Raw genomic sequence first — 20,054 nt, forward strand, 5'->3', positions numbered from 1 at the left:
ACCACTTGAAAGCTAGAGAGAACGGTCCATAAAATGCAGAATCGAATCCGAGCTTCGTGACTACGATTGACGCATCTCCCCCATCGCTCGGGTGATCACAGCGAGACGAAGGACAGCAAAAGGGCCATGAGTGTAACGCAAGTGATCATTTATGTTAATTCAGAATCCACGACGGAACCGGGAGGCGAGGGACGAGTTACACTGTGCACACGAATTCACTTGAATATCAGGTCGGCGCTTGTCGAGACAAGTTCTGAGGAAACCATATTCCCTGGCATTGTCCATATGGACGGCGCAGGCTGAGATAGAGGGTGGGTATGTGCACGAGACATCGCTGTAAGACATGAACGCGAACACAGATGAATTTCCGTCAGTGTTCCTGCATTAAATGGGATGAGACGGGCAAGAGGAGAGGACCCACAGAGCCGTCCCTTTCTATCCTTATCCTCCATAGAGAAAAGAAAATAGATAAAAGAAGGACCACGTCGCCCTAAGGCTCTATATCGTACTTGCGACCTCCGCCGATGACAGGTGTATGATCATTGTGGTTAGGGACGACAGGGCGTCGTTAATTTCTACCTGGATAACTTTAGAAATTTGGGAGTTAGCAAGTGGGCATGTGGATGGTGTGAATGAGTGGTGAGCCGCAGAAAGGGCATGGGCATCATTGGTGTTATCGAGCGGGAGGGCGTGACCACCGCACATTGCCCCCAAATATCCCCAGGGGATATTCGGGGTATACTAGCAATATACCTGGAATATACCTGGAATATACTCGTCAGGGAATATCCCTCAAATATCCCCCAGTCAATCCCAACTGGGAGATGACTCATCCATTTCGACGGTCACCTGATGAGTGCGCGTCGTCGGACAGCGTCGAGATTTCTCTTAAGTGCTCCCTTCGTCTTACTCTCTAGGAGCCTCCAGTGTGCACATATTTTGGTGAGTCTTTCTCCCACCGAAACATGTTTCCATATGCTCTATAGTTCCGGTTTTCTCATATAATCAGATCTAATGCCTGAAAATGCGGGATCAGAGCGCATATATGCGTCCATTTAGGGCGGGCCGGGGTGGGACTGAAGGAGATTGCAAGCACAGCCTACGACGTGTGTGCGGCAAGAATTGTCAGAACGGTGAGTATTGCGGGTGTGAGCGTGAACGTTGGATGGATGAGATCAAGGGTAAGCACAGGCTGAGCTTGATGGCGTTGGCGTGGGTGCTAGCATCTGTGTTTCTCATGCGCATGGTGGCTCGGATTAGCCTCAGAGTCTGCGGTGCGCACGCAAGTGCCAATGTCGTCGGGGCAGCAGCAGCAACATCAGTGAGGCCAGTGTTCATCTGGGCTCTCCGTGTCACAATGCTAACCCCCCGCACGGCAGTACTGACCCCCCACTACACCGTATTCTTTCCATTCCCCTCGCTCCCTGCACTCGCCAACCTTATCAAGCTGCAACCCTTCCTGGTGACCTTGTCTCTTCCCGCACTGATCTTCTCAGCCTTGACACGCATGCTCACCCCGCTCCTCCGCAGGATGCGCCTCTACGTTGCCGACACCGATGCACTCGCCAGCGGCTGCGTTTGTGCGCGTGGCGTGCTACCAGATGTGCTCGTGTTCGACAGCGCGGTGCCGCAGCCCGACGCACCCCCCAAAATGTACTCCTCGAATTCGAGGCCACGCGCGGACGCACCGCTCCCGCCACCGCAATAGATTCTTGCGTCAAGGTGCTGGTCGTCCCATCCCTGATGCGCGCCGTGGCTGCTTGCGTATGCGGGGGAACATCTAGCCGGGATTCGCACCTCTCGCCTCTTCAAGTATATTTTGTAGATCTTTCAAGCCTTAGAATTGTCGTGTAGCCTTCAATAGCATGTATTAGTTTTATGATTTGTTAATATATTTATTTCTCTATCTATGGAGCGCATATAAAGTGATTGGAATGATATCGAGCTCGAATAAACCCACAATATACTGTGAATATACTCAGTACCCAGGTATATTCACGGTATATTCAAGACATTACCTTGAATGGACCGTGAATATCCCCGGAGGGGAGGTGGGTATATTCGCGGTTGATTCCGGGTATATTGCTAATATACCACAGATATCCCCTGGGGATTATTAGGGACGATGTGCGGTGGACGTTGGAGCGGGAAGCTGAGGGCTTTGGCGGCTCTCGGCAGGTTCAAGCTCAAACGACTCAAACTATGTGAAGGTCTTCTCCTTTTCTCCATTCTCTCAGCAGCTGTCCCTGTCGCCAGTCTTACAAAGGCTATAATATTCACGACTCTCGTACTCAGAACAAAAAAGAACAGAAAATAATCCATAATACCATATCAGATTCAAATAATTCTTTCAGAAACGACTATAGGACGACGCTGCAATCTGCGTCAGGCTCCTGTCCCTTTCCTTCGCATCAAAGGGGGGGCGGATCATGTCATGTGGAGATTTTACACAGCCTCCATCAGCCGCAGCACCGGTGATATTCCAGATATCCGTATTTGAGAACTCACAGTGTACTGGTATGCATTGCAATAGTTGGCCGTCCGTAGGCTGTGTGTAATCATCGCCTCTCGTGAGCGCTCTCCTCTTCTCCTATACAAATTGCATTCCTTTGCTCAAGCATTCAACCCCTACGCCTCTTTCGCAGATTCTTGCTCATGGCCGATTCTCAGTACGATGAAATTTGGAAGTCTGCGCTCAAGCATTACGAACAAGATACGAAAACAGCGATCCAAACTCATATTAGCAACACCGATACCCCAAATGATCTACTGCAGAAGATCAAGGATGACTTCGCTCAGTTCAGAAAGAAGGGGAAACGTCTGAGGGACAAGATAAAGGCTGTCTTACGTCTCGTTGGGTTGTTCGCGGAAATGACGGGCGAGGCTGTCGGCACGGTAAGTCTTAGGTTGGTAAATTCCACTGCAATGCTGGCGACGTTGAGATGATCTAGAAATATCCGCTAGGGAAAGCAATTTTTGCTGGCATTCGCGTGCTGCTTGAGGTACCCAAGTGTTCTGCACCCCATTCAGGACAATCATCTGACACATATACTCTCCTCATTAGTCCTCAAAGAGCGTCAGCTCTAATTATGAATCGATCATCGAGATGTTCGAATATTTTGATGACTTTCCTAGCCGTCTCGAGATTCACAACAAGCACAAGATCACTGATCCGGTCAAGAAGATCATCATTGAATTTCTGGCGCAGCTACTCTCAGTAATCGGTTTGACAACGAAGCTCATCAAAGAGGGCCGGATGAGTGAGTCTCAGAGTAGGCATCGATGCCGACTTTAGCTGAATCAGTGCTCAGAACGATACTTCAAATCTTTGATCAGAGAGGACGACGACGTGAAAGATGCCATGGGGAAGCTAGATCGGTTGACCAAGGAAGAGGATAGGGTAGTATTCTCAGTCACGCTGTCGGTTGTCAACACTATATTGGCAAGCTTGGAGGAGCAGATGCGATGTGCGTTTTCGGCACGCCCGTTCCTTTTCGCAGATTCTGATGGGATCATGTGAGTAGCTGGCAAAGAAGAGATCGTGTCTACTAGAGATGTCATCCTAAAGGAAATTCGAGAGTTAAATGGTGGGGTTTCGCATGTTCTTCACCCTGGTCTTCGGGCAAACCAATTCCGTCGGTGCTTTCGCCCAAATCCCCAAGGCTATGATGCAACTCGCTCATGTTTGTTTTGTGTTGACTAGATGGCCAATTCGCTAAAAAGGTTCAGAAGTGGCTTGCACCCCTAGACCCCTCGACCAACCACAACAACGCGCTTGAATTGCGACACAGTGAAACTGGAAAATGGCTCATAGACGGAGACCAATATGTGTCATGGAAGCAGACACCAAGGTCATTTCTTTGGATCCATGGGCGTCGTACGTCTATCGTTTCTCTCATCGTACTGTCAACTGAGTAGAAATATAACTGGGAGCGGTAAAACCATCATGAGGTAATTAATCTGCGAGCATGACAAGCAACCATCCACTGAGAATCCACAGTTCGACAATTATCGAAGACCTCAAGCAAGAATGTGGCCACGACCCGTCATTGGCCCTGGCCTACTTTTATCACGATTTTCGAATCCCCGAAAAATTAAGTGTCCGGAATCTACTCTGTTCCCTTATCGTCCAGCTATCTCGGCGTTGTTCAACGACTCCAGTTGTCCTGGAGAAGCTGTATGATGGCTGTCGACACGGCTTAGGCCAACCTTCATACGATACCTTGGTATCGACGCTGCGAGAAATCTCTGGGCTCTTCCAACACACGTATATAGTGGTAGATGCCCTCGACGAGTGTATGGACCCAGAACGCAGCCGGCTTCTTGGCTTCATAGGGTCAGTCTACTCTTGGGGTCTGGACGGCGTACACTTGCTAGCCACTAGTCGGCCAGAGCCTGATATACGACAGCGCCTCGTGATGGTGGCCGGGACGATCGACCTCGAAGCCGCGATGGTCGATCAAGATATCATGCGTTTTATCAAGACCCTTATGGAAAGCGAGGAGCAATTCGGCCAATGGAAAGATGGAGAGAGAAATATGGTTGCAGAGACGCTTACGAAGGGGGCCCATGGCATGTAAGATTGTTTTGATTTCATCTGAGATATGTTGTATAACCAAGGACGGGTTTCAGCTTTCGATGGGCCTCTTGTCAACTGGACGAACTGAAGAAGTGCAAGACCTTTGGTGCACTGAAACGGACACTGTCCACTTTACCAAAGACTTTGGGGGAAATATATGAGCGGATGCTCTCCAACATCGATGATGTGGATGTCCCGACTGCCCTGAGAATTCTTAGATGGTAAGTTTTTGCAACGAGGCCTTTAACTCTCGAGGAGCTCTCATTTGACGCCATGATCGATGTCGATGATGAGGACCCGTTTCAGGACGAAACTCGACTTCGGGATCCACAGGATGTGTTGAGGATCTGCTCTGGACTGATAACGATCAGCAGCTCTGGCGATGTGCAGCTGTCCCATTTTTCCGTCAAAGAACATTTCGACTCGGGGCGATCACAATGGGGATCCTACAACCAGCGCTTTGATCTCAGCGCAGAAGTGTCGCAAGTGTTCATTTGTTGGGCCTGCTTTGCCATTCTGCTACAGCTTACCGATCCCTCGGCGCACGAATCATCTGAAATAGACATCCCCCTCGCACGCTATGCTGCTCGCCACTGGACATGCCTTGATGCTCGAGACATCGAGAGTTCTCCTCTCCTGCTGGCATCTCTCAAAGCTCTTTTTCGTCGGGATAGCCCTCAATTTATCAACTGGACGAAGCTAGCCTGCGCTGAACATCGCGATTTTTTGGATGTAGAGCACAGTGGTGCGCGACCTCTTTATTACGCATTAATGTTCGGTCCTGTAGGACTATCCCGATTTCTGATCATGGACGGGGAGGACATCAACGCACGAGGGTTCCATGCGACCGCATTGGCTGCAGCATCAAATCAAGGCCACGAGAGGATCGTCCGGCTGCTCCTCAAGAAGGGCGCAGATGTCAACGCACATGAAGGATTCCACGGAAATGCGCTACGGGCGGCTTCATCTAAGGGACACGAGAGAATCGTTGGGCCGCTCCTCGAGAAGGGCGCAGATATCAATGCACAATACGGAACTTCTGAAACTGCACTGCACGTCGCGTCATCCAAGGGCTACGAGGATATCGTCCGGCTGCTCCTCGAGAATGGCGCAGATGTCAACGCCTAAGGAGGATATCATGGATCTGTACTGCAGGCGGCGTCATTCAACGACCGCGAGGGGATTTTTCGGCTGCTCATCAAGAAGGGTGCTAATGTCAACGCCCAGGGATATACTTCAAATGCGCTGTTGGTGGCGTCACGCAGGGGACACGAGAGGATCGTTTTACTGCTCTTCGAGGAGGGCGCATATGTCAACGCACAAAACGGAGCTGCACTGCAGGCGGCGGCAAGAAAAGGCCACAAGAGAATTGTCCGGCTGCTCATCGAGAAGGGTGCAGATGTCAACGACCAATACGAAGATCTTAAAATAGCACTGCAGGCAGCGTCAACCAACGGCCACGAGGAGATCGTTCGGCTGCTCCTCGAAAAGGGCGCAGATGTCTCCCAAGGAGGACATTGTGGAACTGCATTGCAGGCGGCATCATCCCATGGCCACGAGCAGACTGTCAGGCGGCTCCTCCAGACAGGTACGGATGTAAACCAGGAAGGCCTATACAGCACTGCACTTGATGCAGCATCGGCCGGGGCCCACGATAGCATTGTCTGGCTTCTTTTGGAACATGACGCCATCAGAGTGAAACGCCGACGACTGTGATGACTCCACATTGCAAGATGCGACTTCAAAGTACTGAAAGATTACCCCCTTAATGTGACCGTGTGTAGTACGTTGTCGAAGGTCTGAACTTTTCCGATCGGATGTCGTTTGCAGAGCGCGGTATTGCCGAAGTCGACATGGTCAATTGGACATCATGTTCTACTATTAAATTCTGCATTCATTGACGAGAAAGTTGAATCTGTACAATTGATAGCGTCTTACACTGTGGGATGATAAATAAGAAAGTCCTATTGAAGGTGTCGTACTCGCATCAGAATTATCAACATCTCTAACTCTTGCGGTGTATAACAACATGAGCAACTAGTAATCTACAAGGGCTGAAAACACGCGAAGAAAGCTACTAATGCTAATCGATATGCTACACAAACAACAAACAACAAAATCTCCCTGCTGTCGTTCGCATCAAGGCGCTTCGCAGAATCGCGCTAGAGGGCAGCGATTACGCTCTTAGGTACCTTGTTGTCATTCGAAAGAAGAGCACATCGATCAATGATCTTTATGAACCACTGTAGTTCGCACAGCGTCGTCGAGCCGTCCGCCTTCTAGAGCAGGATGCTTGTATTGACCACCCCGATGGCCTCTACCTCGAGCGACAGTCCGTTGGGGTGCGCCATGACATGACCTTTGATCGAAATCGCCACGGAGGCGCCGCGAAAGTCGGATGACGAGCACGAAGCGCACCTAATCGTCGACGGCGTCGGTCTCAAAGAACTTATACACTTGCGGGAACTCAAGGAGCCCAAAGGCAGTGTAGTGCAGTCGCAAGATCGATGAAATCAAGGAACAGGAGGACTTCTTCGGCGGGAGCTGGCCGATCAGGTTCAGCGACCTCTGAACCTCAGTGGAAGAGAACTTGTCCAGCACGGCCTTGATAGCCAACAGGGGATGCGTCACCGAGCTGAACGTCGCGTCCAAGAAGTGGGATAACTGGTTCTCGACGCCCATATTGATCGAGAGGATCAGTGAAGTACACCTTCCGCCCCATCCCTTCTGGCGCGGCCGGATCGTGGAACGCGAATCCACGGACCGTGATGCGCTATCTGGGGAGTCATCAACTTAACGATCGTGCTGCCTCCCACAAACATCTTGAAGCACACAGTGCCCTAGAACTGCGAAACTAGACAATAAATTCCACATGCGAGAAAGCTATGTATAAAACAGCCGGTCCAGGCCATATTCACTCACCCTACCGTGTAGGTCACCATCGTAGGTCACCATGAAGAGAGATGCCACTTTCTCTCAAACGGGATTCAAATTTGAATGTCATTTGACTATCATCGAGATATGCACTCACTTTTTCTGAGTAAAACCCATGGATCATATGTACCACGTTTACATCGGTGATGGATGGGAATCATGCCTTACAGTGGAAATTGGAGATGAGTCTACGAACAGAGAAGCAAACATGAATGTAGCACTCGTTCCTCGCATGAGCGACTTCGCGTGGCGACATTGTCTACCATGTTACCAACTCGGATAGCGGAATCATGTTAACGGACTCTCAGCTGCTCGAATGGACTCAGTAGATCTCGAGAACATAACATGATTATAGTGGGCGAATCCTTGTGCATAATTTACACGGTATCATCTGGGGTCATGACGTTTGAGTATCAGTCAAGCATGCACGGGTGCCGTACTTACCAATCTTCTATCACGCACTCCTGCCCGGCGGCCTAAAACTCCAGGTGGTTGCCAACGCTCGACTTCAACGTCTCCGCAGCGCGTTGAACCGTTGCCCATTCCGTACCCTCTTGTCCCAGCAGGTAGTACATCCCACGCCGATATAGGAATGCGACATGGTACGGGAAATACTTGTAGAGGCCTGTGACAAGCATTGTCGTGAACACAGCGAGCAGGGTCACTATTCACACGCGACAAGCGGTCAGCCGTAGTATTGCCAGCCACGAAGAGTAGACTCACTGAGGAACGCTTTCTCCCATGGTTCCAAGAGCGTGAAGACGAATGTGGCCTCGAACCAGAGCCGCCATTGCCAAAGGACACGGCTGATCATGGAGTTCGGCTTCTTGTATGGCGCCATCTCGGTGACAAATAGCGAGGGCTCCTGCTGTTTAATCGTAACGTTGGCCATCGAGGATTGTCCAGTCGCGTAGACAGTGTCAGACGTCGGTGAAGGACGGAGCTAGGTCTCGGGACAGGCTGAACAACTCAGTTCAACAGATATCCCAATACAGTATATTTTCCCCACGATTTCGATGTAACTATTAAAAAGGCTCTGCTCGACATTCTACAATACACATCAGTCGTACGAGGCAGAAAGAGCCCCGCGGTATGCATAAAAATACAACAATCTAATGACCCATTAGTACTATATGTTAACCAAAGGTGTTGGAGACGGGCTGCCGCGGGTACAATCCCTACGATGTCGACTTGATGCTGTCTAGTCGGACGACAAGAGGAAGGAGCGAGACGTTTTCACTCGACGCGTAGAACTGTACGCAGTCAATATGAACCTGTGAAAGAGCGCCCTTGTCAGTTTTTCACACAAGGGCAGAGTGAAAATGTTTGACCTTAAACCTAGAACAAGAAGACATGAGCTTCAATGGTTGAGGAGGCAATTAAAGACGCACCAGTGATTGAAATTTGTCTCGAATTTGCTAAGGACATCCAAGCGCTTCGCCATGCCCTGATCGCCTTCGGGTGACTCTGCTGCAGCGAGCGCATGATTGGCGGATTTTGTGAAGGACGCTGTGTACATTGCGAACGTTGAACAGGTCACAATCAATCGAGAATAAGCCTATCATCAGTTGGATTATCAGTGACATTGCTATAGGATACAGAAAAAATCATCGAGAAGAACGTACTTTGAGTAGTTTTGAGCTCGTCAACATGCACTCCTTCAAACATGTATCCAAGAAATCTACGTGATCCCTGAGAAGCTGGTCGACGGTAACGACCTTCGCCAGTTTAGCCTCGAGGGCACGCCAATTTGGTTCGAGGACTTCAAAGGTGACAAACGCAAGGATCTGCTGAACAAATGCCAGCATCCTCGCCCTCAGACAAAACACTCTAAATCGCCAGCGCTCGAACTCAGAATGCACGGGCACGGCGCGCCGCCATGGTGTTGTCTTGTGCTCAATCCACATAGAGGAAAGCGATTGTTCGACGTGCTTGAGATGCAGAAGGAAACGAAAGATAAGTTGATAGCGCAAAATGGTTTTGCGGGAGATGACGAGAGACAGCGGAAATTTGACATTGAAATCGAGCGTGAGCGCATCGATCGCTAGAAACATGTTAGCCTGAAACGACAAAACGACGAGGTAGGTCATTCACCTAGCATCGGTTTCTTGTCATCTTTGTCCTTCTCTTTTTTGTGCTCTTCGTGCACTCCATCTCCGTTCTCGCCCTCCTCAGTGCTGATGACCCCACTCACATTTACGACCTTCGACAGCCATTCGTACAGTCCACTGGTCGCCATGGTAACCTTAACATCTTCTCTGAACAACATGTCGTCGCCGTGTGCATCCGCGCTAAGGGCAAGATCGAGCAAACTTTGGAGCTTGACCAACGACGCTGATTTAGCCGACTTGCGCAACTCCATGTGTGAGAGGTCAAGAAAGTGTGTGAGGAAGGAAGCATGCGAAAGGAAGAAGTATCGCTTGAGACAACGTAAACGTGGTATAAGCTCTTGATCCTTGAGCAGGAGCTGCAGAAGTGTACGGTTTGCGTGGGTGTAATCATCTTCGATGGATTTATAGAATCTAGCGCTCAAACGTCAGAGATCGATGCGCTGTGGTCCTAAAAGGCTTACTTCTCGCCGTCTATGGAGTACTGCTCCTCGTGATTGGATGAATTATTTCCGATTTCGATTCCGCATTCTCGGATGACGTTCAGATATTTGCCCGCAAGGAGCACCTTGTGTTTCCAGCCCTCCAACAAGGGTGGAATGCACGCTCCGCCAGGTAAACGTCCGCTCACAGTTCGAGGTGGGGGTACACCAGCCTGTTGCCGCTTGTTTGGAGCCGACAGGGTTGATCCATCTCTTAACTGTGAATGCCCTTAGCGACCCTGTTGCAGCTCGCAAGTGGTAGGATAGGTAGGCTCACCGTGTACCTCCTCTCCCAATACTCATCGGTGTAATCCATTTCCAACGTCCCTCGATCAATGAACTTGCTCTCTTTGACGCAAAGTTCTTCATAAGGGTCCAGCAACTTCCCCGTCCGTGTCCACATCTGAAGCATTGCCACATAAGGCTTGCCTGCCGCTTCAAGTAGTTTCCCATATGCAGCGCGGGCGGTCGGGTCTCCTGACATGTTCTGCATCCGTTCGTGCAGTATGGCAAGAACTTCTCCGCCTTTCACTGCGATACTACTTGCTTCAATCCCACCCCGATCCAGCTCGGACAGCACCGCTTTCAGCTTCGCACCCCCGAGGCCCAACGCCTCGTTCCGTGCGGCATCTTCGTCGTCGGACAAATCTGAGGGAGATGATAGTGCAGATGGATCCTCATCAGCAGTAGCAAGCTCGGTAGTGAGCTGGTAGATCAGAGAGAGCGTATGCACGGTCGGATGAACATAAAACCAAAGCTTCTGGAGGGTAAACTGCGGGGATGTGTTGAACGCATGTTCGAGCTGTGAGAGAAGGGTTTGGTAGTCCTGTGAATGACAAACTCGATCAGCATCAGGTGTGGCATAGGACAATTTACAATTTGCGGCGTGAAATGCTGCGGAAACAGATGGGAAGCTTCCTATGACGATAAATTCTGCAAGAGGCTGTGATACCAAGCCAGTGACCGCCCGTCCGATAGGAAACGCAGGACCAAAGTTTTTGCTGAGATAAGGGAGAAGGAGATATCAACAAATATCCGGACCTGCGATGCAAGTCTAGATCCCGAGCACAACATACGAGCAGGCGTTCAACCGCCGTTTCAACGACACATAGCCGGATAGCACAACTCTACTTGGTATACAATGGAACGAGGATGTGCTCTGCGGAAAAGATCGGAACCTGCAAGCTGCGTGCACGTATTGCGTGTTGGGGGACAATGATCAGCCAGGATCGTATCTTTCGCACGCAGACGAAAGTGTATGGTGGAAGACTATCTCGATTATGTCCAAAAGATTCTCGAGGCACAGATACCCGCGCTCTAACAAGGTTACAGCATAACGCACCTTCAGCATGTCACGAATACATGCACATAGGGCATGGTTCACCAGTCCGAAGTCGAAGTGGCTGCGAAGCTCAATGAAAGAGGATATTGCGGTGTAGTAAGTCGCGAGTGGGAGAATCCGCTCGACGAGGTCGCGTAAAGAAGGGTCTGCATTCTTTCAGCAGAGCCGCGTGAAGCGACATGAGGGCACATACCTAGCCATTTGGAGACGACAAAGAGAATGCCTTGCAATGGGTCATCATCCTCTGGGGAATATTCTTCGTGGAAGGTAATATACGATCCCTCAATGCCCTATATGCAGCTGATCAAGCAGGAACTTCGACGATTCAGGCGCGCAAGACGCACCATGAGCACGTAGAGCAGATCCTCCAATATGACCGCCTCCTGTATCTCGACAGGCATATCGTGCAAACTCTCCTCCTTGGCCTTTCCTTTGGACTTGTGCATGCCGGCGCTGGACACGACGCGTGAATTGAGAGGCGCTCGGACAAAGGATTCCTCTGCGATGAATGATGGCTCGACATTCTCTGCTCGATGTCAGTTTCGGCTTGAGTCCGAGTAGCTATGAATGTACTAGCCTCTCCGATGAGATCCACGAGCGAGGTCATCATTCTCTGCTTGGGAGAGCTGTCGGTTCCTCCGTACAGACGCGATGGTCCCGGTCACCTGCGCGAACTGGGTCAACCGACGCGAAGGGAAAGTGGATGAATCATCTTACCTTTGTGTACTCCTTGGCGGAGAGTGTAAGGGTTTTGCGACTCGCTGGACGCGTTCGCGGAGTATATGGGTCCATCTTGTCGCAGTGGGCGGATGAGTCGCACCAAGTGACCTTCAATTTCGACGCGCCACGGCTGCCAGCCTCTTTGCTCCTGCCACCTGCACGCTTTTGCACACAACCCTCCCTGCGATGCGGGACATCAATGTCTATTCGTTTGCAAAGGCTCTGCCTCGAATGGTTGCTCGTTTCTTCGTTCTCTTCCCTCGCATTGTCTTTCTAACCAATCACCTCAACAGAGCTGGTCGCGACATAATCTCTACAACCTCTGGCGACGCTCTCTCGGTGAACTTGCAAAGGAGACTAACTTTACGCGTACCCAAAAAACTCTTTTCCAGCAACGTTGGGCTGCAAAATCCCTTGTTCGCGCATATCATGGGGACTTCATCAATGAAAAGTCGTTCAAACGATGGTACCTACCCACTACACTTCCTGATGTGCGGTCACGGCGGCGGGTGGCAGGTGACGACACTCTCGATTTGAATAAGTGGGCGAAGCAAGACAAGGTTGTTGAAAAAGGCACGAAGGTTCTTCAAGAGGATACAGAGAATGCTCAGCTTGCACCCGTCGGGAGCATGATGTTCGCGGAAGTAGAACGAAGGATTGATGTATTCATCTTTCGGGCGTGTATGGCACACAGCGTTTATGAGGCTCGTCGAATGGTAGTGCACGGCGATGTACTATTGAATGGGCAGAAGGTATGTTTGCCAGACTGGTCGATTCCGCTTCTTCTTTCAACACCGTCTTGTCATAGCATCAAAACGCCAACACACGCCTCGCACCAGGCGACATGGTGTCCGTGAACCCAGATGCCATCCGTTTCCTGCAGCGCCAGGAGCCGAAGAAAGAGGATGTTGAGTTGGAGACAGTAGAGCCGAAGATTGAGATTGCGGATGAATCGACGTCCGCCTCGGAAGGGGAACCATCCGCAGCTTCTTCTTCTAGCCCATCAGGCAAGCCCAAGGTACCGAACAAGCCCAAGGCGAAAAAAGACTCAGACCTTACGCCATTCAACCTCCCCCCTTTTGCATCGCCTTTTATCTTCATCCCGGCATATATCGAACCCTCTTTTGCAACATGCTCCGCAATTTACGTTCGCCACCCGACTGCGCGTCCAGGCTACTCAGAAGTCCCGACTCCATATGATGCGGATGGTGAAGTTGTGCGGCTGGCTTGGGAGTGGTATTCGAAGGTGCGGCCGAGAATGCGGAGCAAGAGGCAGCTGGCTCGCATGCCTGAGAATAGACATTAGATCACTAGAAGTTACCCAGTGCGTTCATGTTTGTTTTTACTTAGTCGTAATATCGCTGCTCTATCGGGGTTTGCTGTGCATAAAGCTCGGCAGGAACACCAGTGAACAGCATTTGGATCGTTGTAAAGTTCAGGGTCGGTCTTCCCAAGTCGCTACTGCGCGTCCGGGGTCTCAGATAAGATTGAGTTAGGCATCAATCTAATCTGGCGCTGTAAGGCGCTGCGCATTCCAATTTCGACCGTACACGCCTTTTACACGCACCAACCTTGGCACAACCACGATTTCATTTTGCACCAATGCATGATCTCCGGGCAAGACCAACACGAGGCTATTGGTTGCTGGCGGCGGTCGTACCTATGCGTTCTTCGCCCGTAAGTTTTCATCCGTCCTTTCGGCCGCCTTGTTCTACACCGCCAGCGACGCCAATTATTTAAAGCACCCCTTTGTTTGTTGTTTCTCCACTCCTTATACCCCCCTGCTGGCCACCCATAGATTTGAGATCTGCCATGTCTTACTCCGGCAATGTAACATCAGACGACACATCATCTGGTGCTACGCTTGCCGCTCCTGCCGCACAGTTTGACGACTTCACCTTCGTATTTCGAGTCGACATCGTCCTGCTTTCTATCTTTGGTATCTATGCTCTTGTCAACCTTCCCCGTGCGCTCGCTCGCCTCTCTCAGCTGCCAGATTTATTCAATGGCCATTTTCTACGCTCGGGGGGACATGCATACCGACCTTCGCATTCTATGAATAGTATAGCCATGCAGGCCGTCAGCCCCAGCAGTCCCGAGCTAGCCTCGGAGATGTCTCATACCCTCAACTCACACGCACATCTTATACTTCACGCTACAGAATCAGCCCCAGCGCTTGCACATAGCCCTCCAACTCGGGTGCCTCGTTGGTCCACCCTTATCCATCCCTTTGTCAGCTACGCGATCAACTATCGTGTTGCACCCAGTCTTTCTGTCGGCAAGCTATTCGTTTTAGCGGTATATCTTGGCGTCATCTTTTATGCCGCGTTCTACAAGTCAAACCCCTTTACTGATCCGGCACGCGCTGGCTTCGTCGCAATGTCGCAAATTCCTATCGTCATCGGGCTCGCGAATAAGAACAATTTGCTCAGCTACTTGTGCGGTGTTGCGTATGAAAAGGTACGCATGGTCACACACGATATTCATCGAGTTTGTCTTCTAATGCTTGTCGCCTGTCAACTCAGCTGAACTATATTCATCGTTTCAGTGGCCGTATCGTTGCGCTCGCGGTGAACGTTCACGCCATTGGCTTTCGTACGTTCTAATACTTCTCGGCATTCAGATTTGCGAATTAATTCTTTCACAGTGTACAAATGGTCGATCAATGACAACATATCGACACAGCTTTTACAGCCTCACATCCGGTGGGGTCTTGCTGGACTCGCCGCTGTGGACACCCTCGCACTCTTCTCAATTGCGTTCATTCGCCAGAAGTTGTATAATTTATTCTTCTACTCTCACATCGCAGGGTTCATCGTCTTCCTTACTGCTGTACGTAATTCCTACCCTCATTTGCATAGTCTTCGTCTGATCATCGATTCCATTTCTCAAAGGCCTACCAACACTTTCCCATCACTCTGCCCTACGTGGTTACCGGCTTTGCTCTATTCGGCTTGGATCATGTCCTCCGCCTTTGCAAAACGCGTGTCGCAGCGGGGACCTTGTTTGCGATCCCCGCTTTAAATAGTACCCATATCTCTGTGCCCTCCCTTGGCGCGGGCTGGCGGGCAGGCCAACATGTCCGCATCCGCGTGGTTGCGGCGTCGCCGACGGGATCCTGGATTGGTTGCTGTTGGGCTTGGCTCGTTGGCCGTGCGCGTCCATTCACAATTGCGACGGCGAGTGGTGACGATTTGGGCCTTGAGTTGATCGTGAAGAAATACGAGGGCGGGTGGACAGGTCGTCTGTTTGAAATGGCACAGGCTCAGGATGGTGGAATGGAGGAGAAGACCATTGGCCTGCCAAAGCATTCTATCGGCCGGCGGGTGCGCGTGATAGTTGAGGGGCCCTATAGTAAGCGTCCGCATCACGCTTCTCCAGGATATTCACCTGATCAGGCTCCACAACGCAGGTGGTCCTGGTCATACGCTCTTTGCGTCATATTCAGGAGCGTTACTCGTTGCTGGCGGCAGTGGCATAACGTTTGTACTCTCGATCCTGGCCGACCTCCTCCAGAAGCACGGAGAGGGTCGCAGCAGGCTGCGTGTTATTGAGGTCGTCTGGTCAGTTGCGGACCCATGTAAGTGGATCAAGCACAGCTCTTTCGATAGCAACCACATTGATGCTCCGTTTTCGCCCAGCTGCACTCACAGCACTCCTTCCTACCTTCACTACGCACCTCCGGCCGCGCGCATCCCCTCACGGCTCCCTCCAAGTTCGAATCTCCATATATTACACCCGCGCTCCGCGCGCCGGCGCACTGGACGCACTTTCATCCCTTTCTCACCCTGTCGGCCTCAATCTGCGCCCTGGTCGTCCAAACCTCGGCAAACACCTTACAGAAACCACTGATGCCGTTGTTCTCGCTCATTCTATGCGACATGCCTCGAAGGGGTCTGAGCAGTATCCCTGTGGTGTCATTGTAGGTACATGCGGTCCTGTTGATTTAGGGGATGAAGCTGGCAAGGCGGTGGGATCGGTTCCATGGAAGAAATGGAAGGAAGTTGGGGGCGTTGAGGCATACGACGAGTCAGTCCCCCTGTTTCCTCTCACCGTGGCTGTACTGATGCCTCCAATTGCTCGAAAAGGGTGTTTGGCTGGTGATATCAACGTACCAGCTCCTAGCCCGTCCTCGCTGGTGTTCTGGAGAGGGATATCACGACTTTGATGCAGGCATGCGATGTGTTTCCAAAATTATCTGTAGGACTGCATTACTTACGAGGTGGGGACGGGCCATTGTGGGATGACTTGTATTTTTGTAAGCATTTGTCGAATACACCATATTATAAAGTACCCGAAATAGAGTTGTTAGCAATCACGATCCCAACTAAGTATCGTCAGGGTATCATATCTCTGTCTATGATTACCGGAGATTGAAGATGGCGAGAGTAAATAGGATCATGATGCACGGCGCGGTGGCATAGGACGCGTCTTTACTTTCCAAACAATGCAAAATAACGCGTCTGTGTATGGTCACGTGTGTCACATTTGTTGTGGCCCCAGGCCGTCATGATCATTGTTTTTGACTCTTGTCCTCCACATTCATCATGTCCAACACGCGGACTCTCAGGACAAGATCTTCTGCCACCAATGGGGCTGCTACTACCGCGAAATCCACGACGAAACCTGTGGCAAAAACTACCACTGTAAAAGCTACGACCGCGCGAGGTAAATTCATAGTGCAAAATAGATTCAATCACTGATTTTTTTCTGGTGTAGCTCGGAAAACAAGCGAAAAATCCAACGATTCGAAAGCGACTGCAAAGGCCTTAAAGGCTGCTGCCATAGTCAAAGCTACTGCAGAGAAGGCATCTGCGGCCAATGGCACCACTACAACCAGCCGCAAGCGTAAAGCGGCGGCCAATGCGCCTGCTCCGCTCAAGCGAACCCGCACGCTCCTCGAACCCATCAATTCACTTCCAGCTGCCGCTACTCCGCCAGCGTCTGGGAAGCCGCGCCTTATGTTGGTGCACGGTACAGGCGACGGTGGGCAGTTTGGGTTGGGGGTTGATGTGAGCAACATTCAAAGGCCAAGGCTGCATGTAGCGGTTAAGGAGCTAGTGAACAGCGGCAAAATGGGACCTGTTGGCGTCGAAAGGGTAGTTGCTGCTGGCATGCACTCGCTAGTGCTGGACTCGAATGGACAGGTAAGTGCTGCGCTGATTTGCTGTCCGCTGGTGTGGCATAGGCTGCGGCCTAGACGCCATCTCCGATAATCATTGATCTTGGGCCCAACCTCCGAACCAAACTGAAAGGAGCCATAGGGCTGTTCAAATCACTTCTTGCCCTCTAGGCCGCCCATACCGGGGATGACGGGAGATCGACATGACCCTGTTTTATCCTATATGGTTCATTTGCGGCTACGGAAGCTCTCATTTACTGAATGCTCCAACTTTCTCTTTATGTTCGTTGGTTACATATCCTGCCGTGCCTTATGCTCGCCTCTCTTTCTAGGTTTGGTCCTGCGGTGTCAATGACTCTATGGCTCTTGGGCGGAAGACTCAAGGAATCAAAGATGTGGATAACACGGAGCTGGAGTCTTCCCTTGATCTCGTGCAAGGATTGGAGGATTTCCGCGCTACATTCATCGCAGCTTCTGACAGCTGCAGCATCGCTGTCAGTGAACGAGGCGAACTGCGCGCATGGGGCTCATTCAGCGTATGTTTCTCTCCTTTTTCATTTCTCTTACCTGACCGTGTCTACAGTCAGACGGAATCCTCGGTTTCGATGGCGTTCGTGATCATGGGATGAAAGTTGTCGCCCCTACCGCTCTTCCCGCCTTTGCCAAAAATCCCGTTTGCCAGGTCGCTTGCGGTGAAGACCACGTCTTAGCTCTCACAACATCGGGGACAATATACACATGGGGAAATGGTGTCAACTTCCAATTGGGGCGCAAAATCATGGAGCGCAGAAAAACGAATGGCTTGAGACCAGAGCCGCTCCACCTACGCGACATCGTACTGGTGTCAGCTGGAAACCATCATTCTTTTGCCGTGGATAAACCCGGCGTGGTATACGCATGGGGGCTAAATCAGATGAGGCAGACCGGTGTCAGCGACGAGCGGGGTGGTGAGGAGTCGCATATCAAGATGCCAACGGTTGTAGACGCGCTGCACCCGGATAAACATGGCGGGGCGAAGGTCGTTCAGATTTCTGGTGGTGAACACCACTCGATATTCTTGTTCGATAATGGCGAGGTTTGGGGTTGCGGCAGGTCTGATGTGGGAAGATTAGGATTGGCAGATGACCATCCTGCCATACTCGAGATCAAGAAGCGGTATCGAGAGGAACTCGAGGAGATCATGGCGCAGAGATCGTCAAAGGCTCATGAGGCAGGTGAAGGGAGCCAGACGTCTGACCAGGAGCCTATCCGTCTTGTTGAAGATTCGCTCGTCCGAGAACCAGTGCGGATACCTTTCCCCCCTCCCCCGACAGACGATGAGCCCACGCCTGATCTTCCTCCTTACGAGGATGGAGTTTCGTCCACGAAAATTGTGGGAATATCTGTTGGCGAGAGATACAACTTCGCTTATGACGAGAGCGGGATCGCGTATTCATGGGGAGAGGGTTCTGTTAATCAGCTTGGGTTGGGCAAGGTGGAAGAGGTCAAGGTACCGACACGAGTGCACAACACTGCTCTCAAGACATATCAAGTTGTCGGTGCGAGTGCTGGAGGTCAGCATGTCTTACTCATGTAAGTACTTGTATCTTCATTTGCACGGCACACTCATAACTTGCTACGCATATCTTCTGTTTTCAGCGGTGTTGAACGGTACGTTTCAAATACAATCCATTATTCTTTCATTGACTGATGTATCTCATTGTAGGGACACTCCACTCCTCTAATTATAAAATCATCGAGTGGACAATTTCTCGACGTCTTTGAACTTTTCCGTTTCCTTTCGGTTGACAAATAACAATATCTGTTCATTGATGTAATGCGCGAGCTTTTTCTTACTTCTTATAGACTTTGGCAATGTGATCCTGGACGACTCGCTGACTGTCTGGTTCGTCATACGAGGCCTTGTACGAACCAAGAGGGTCTGGGTATCAGCTTGCTAGTTCCTATCTGCATGGAACGGGAAAACACGGGATGGTGCTTACTGTGTGTTAGAACGAAGCTTCCACATGCCTTCGAGGTCTGGTGGGCCACACGGGAACCAAAGGAGATCTATCATCTGCCTGCGGTCCAATGCGTAAAGCCGATTGGCGTGCATGTTTGCTTATTCACCGGCGGCTACATGGCTGCCAACAGTCTTAGCTCACACTTGCACTCTAGACCGATCAAACCCGGACGCTGAATATAAAAAGGTTGATGCTCTCCCCGCTTTCGTTGGCTGTGCCACGATCCACGTCATGACCCCTCAAAACGCCGCTCGATCTGCACTTGCTGCCCAATGTGAGGACGCGGTGCCATTCTCTTCGGTTTTTTCTATTGATATGGCACCGTACAAACCCCCGCGCTCGAAACTGGGTGCACTTCTCTGGCGAAAGCGGATCTGGTTTGAGACGACCTTCGGCGCATCTGTTCTAGAGCCATGGGAAAAGACCTTATTCTGTGCGTTGGTTACTGGGGTTTCAATTGTGGCCAGTCACGACTTACTTCTCACTGTTCTAGATACAGTCCTCGCCTTGGTGTCAACCCTCTTCTGGGCTTGGGTGTACAAGTATCTTCCGCACCAGCTCATGTCCATGGCGCTGCGAGCGCGATACTATGTATCGGGCGAGCAGTGACCTCTCTCGATTGGGCAGATCCGGTGTATCTATGAATGACGCATTTTTACGTTGAGTGTTTATTTTGGGGGAAATTTTCGTTCGTCACTCGGAGCTACTGTGGGGGGTTAGTAAGTGAATCTTCTTTGGGTGCGACCGACCGAAAGTACTCAAAC

General features: G+C 50.9%; 11 protein-coding genes across 11 annotated transcripts; 8 read left to right on the forward strand and 3 right to left on the reverse strand.

Moving 5' to 3' along the window:
- Positions 1 to 1,201: 1,201 nt before the first annotated feature.
- On the forward strand, positions 1,202 to 1,708 carry HETIRDRAFT_430810 (uncharacterized protein; the record flags this gene model as incomplete). The annotated part of the gene is made up of 1 exon (XM_009554571.1): positions 1,202 to 1,708. The coding sequence occupies one exon, from the start codon at positions 1,202 to 1,204 to the stop codon at positions 1,706 to 1,708; it is 507 nt and encodes a 168-aa protein (XP_009552866.1).
- Positions 1,709 to 2,655: 947 nt separating this feature from the next.
- Positions 2,656 to 3,703, forward strand: HETIRDRAFT_164411 (uncharacterized protein; the record flags this gene model as incomplete). The annotated part of the gene is made up of 5 exons (XM_009554572.1): positions 2,656 to 2,895; positions 2,952 to 3,002; positions 3,065 to 3,260; positions 3,312 to 3,467; positions 3,525 to 3,703. The coding sequence occupies 5 exons, from the start codon at positions 2,656 to 2,658 to the stop codon at positions 3,701 to 3,703; spliced, it is 822 nt and encodes a 273-aa protein (XP_009552867.1).
- On the forward strand, positions 3,700 to 3,918 carry HETIRDRAFT_331283 (uncharacterized protein; the record flags this gene model as incomplete). Its single annotated transcript, XM_009554573.1, has 1 exon — positions 3,700 to 3,918. A coding segment is annotated over one exon (219 nt), but the record flags the coding sequence as incomplete, so codon positions are not given.
- A 1,468-nt stretch (positions 3,919 to 5,386) lies between these two features.
- Positions 5,387 to 6,295, forward strand: HETIRDRAFT_330911 (uncharacterized protein; the record flags this gene model as incomplete). The annotated part of the gene is made up of 2 exons (XM_009554574.1): positions 5,387 to 5,695; positions 5,882 to 6,295. 2 exons carry the CDS (start codon positions 5,387 to 5,389, stop codon positions 6,293 to 6,295), a joined length of 723 nt encoding a protein of 240 aa, XP_009552869.1.
- Positions 6,296 to 6,997: 702 nt separating this feature from the next.
- Positions 6,998 to 7,521, reverse strand: HETIRDRAFT_107983 (uncharacterized protein; the record flags this gene model as incomplete). The annotated part of the gene is made up of 2 exons (XM_009554575.1): positions 6,998 to 7,352; positions 7,502 to 7,521. The coding sequence occupies 2 exons, from the start codon at positions 7,519 to 7,521 to the stop codon at positions 6,998 to 7,000; spliced, it is 375 nt and encodes a 124-aa protein (XP_009552870.1).
- A 534-nt stretch (positions 7,522 to 8,055) lies between these two features.
- HETIRDRAFT_243993 (uncharacterized protein) lies at positions 8,056 to 8,342 on the reverse strand (the record flags this gene model as incomplete). Its single annotated transcript, XM_009554576.1, has 2 exons — positions 8,056 to 8,177; positions 8,237 to 8,342. Coding segments are annotated over 2 exons (228 nt in total), but the record flags the coding sequence as incomplete, so codon positions are not given.
- A 154-nt stretch (positions 8,343 to 8,496) lies between these two features.
- HETIRDRAFT_461322 (uncharacterized protein) lies at positions 8,497 to 12,237 on the reverse strand (the record flags this gene model as incomplete). Its single annotated transcript, XM_009554577.1, has 11 exons — positions 8,497 to 8,790; positions 8,901 to 9,071; positions 9,139 to 9,557; positions 9,608 to 10,035; positions 10,086 to 10,321; positions 10,381 to 10,929; positions 11,446 to 11,591; positions 11,639 to 11,735; positions 11,790 to 11,971; positions 12,041 to 12,110; positions 12,163 to 12,237. The coding sequence occupies 11 exons, from the start codon at positions 12,235 to 12,237 to the stop codon at positions 8,692 to 8,694; spliced, it is 2,472 nt and encodes an 823-aa protein (XP_009552872.1). The 3' UTR covers positions 8,497 to 8,691.
- Positions 12,238 to 12,320: 83 nt separating this feature from the next.
- HETIRDRAFT_482188 (uncharacterized protein) lies at positions 12,321 to 13,471 on the forward strand (the record flags this gene model as incomplete). The annotated part of the gene is made up of 3 exons (XM_009554578.1): positions 12,321 to 12,399; positions 12,459 to 12,917; positions 12,974 to 13,471. Exons 1-3 carry the CDS (start codon positions 12,352 to 12,354, stop codon positions 13,469 to 13,471), a joined length of 1,005 nt encoding a protein of 334 aa, XP_009552873.1. The 5' UTR covers positions 12,321 to 12,351.
- Positions 13,472 to 13,981: 510 nt separating this feature from the next.
- Positions 13,982 to 16,462, forward strand: HETIRDRAFT_39375 (ferric reductase). The gene is made up of 7 exons (XM_009554192.1): positions 13,982 to 14,625; positions 14,691 to 14,760; positions 14,813 to 14,997; positions 15,060 to 15,519; positions 15,578 to 15,745; positions 15,807 to 16,194; positions 16,254 to 16,462. Exons 1-7 carry the CDS (start codon positions 14,221 to 14,223, stop codon positions 16,267 to 16,269), a joined length of 1,692 nt encoding a protein of 563 aa, XP_009552487.1. The 5' UTR covers positions 13,982 to 14,220; the 3' UTR covers positions 16,270 to 16,462.
- A 634-nt stretch (positions 16,463 to 17,096) lies between these two features.
- HETIRDRAFT_56798 (uncharacterized protein) lies at positions 17,097 to 18,863 on the forward strand (the record flags this gene model as incomplete). The annotated part of the gene is made up of 4 exons (XM_009554217.1): positions 17,097 to 17,312; positions 17,620 to 17,823; positions 17,871 to 18,501; positions 18,643 to 18,863. Coding segments are annotated over 4 exons (1,272 nt in total), but the record flags the coding sequence as incomplete, so codon positions are not given.
- A 742-nt stretch (positions 18,864 to 19,605) lies between these two features.
- On the forward strand, positions 19,606 to 19,899 carry HETIRDRAFT_331489 (uncharacterized protein; the record flags this gene model as incomplete). Its single annotated transcript, XM_009554579.1, has 2 exons — positions 19,606 to 19,723; positions 19,784 to 19,899. The coding sequence occupies 2 exons, from the start codon at positions 19,606 to 19,608 to the stop codon at positions 19,897 to 19,899; spliced, it is 234 nt and encodes a 77-aa protein (XP_009552874.1).
- Positions 19,900 to 20,054: the final 155 nt, after the last annotated feature.

The sequence above is a fragment of the Heterobasidion irregulare genome (assembly GCF_000320585.1).
Source record: "Heterobasidion irregulare TC 32-1 unplaced genomic scaffold scaffold_13, whole genome shotgun sequence".
Classification (NCBI taxonomy): Eukaryota; Fungi; Basidiomycota; class Agaricomycetes; order Russulales; family Bondarzewiaceae; genus Heterobasidion; species Heterobasidion irregulare.

What these genes read in the sequence shown, in the direction of transcription:
- HETIRDRAFT_39375 (XM_009554192.1), top strand. Translation starts at nt 14,221, where the DNA reads ATGAATAGTATAGCCATGCAGGCCGTCAGCCCCAGCAGTCCCGAGCTA. An exon ending in GATAGTTGAGGGGCCCTATA is followed by an intron (nt 15,520 to 15,577) that starts GTAAGCGTCCGC and finishes TCCACAACGCAG; the next exon opens with GTGGTCCTGGTCATACGCTC. An exon ending in CTGGTCAGTTGCGGACCCAT is followed by an intron (nt 15,746 to 15,806) that starts GTAAGTGGATCA and finishes GTTTTCGCCCAG; the next exon opens with CTGCACTCACAGCACTCCTT.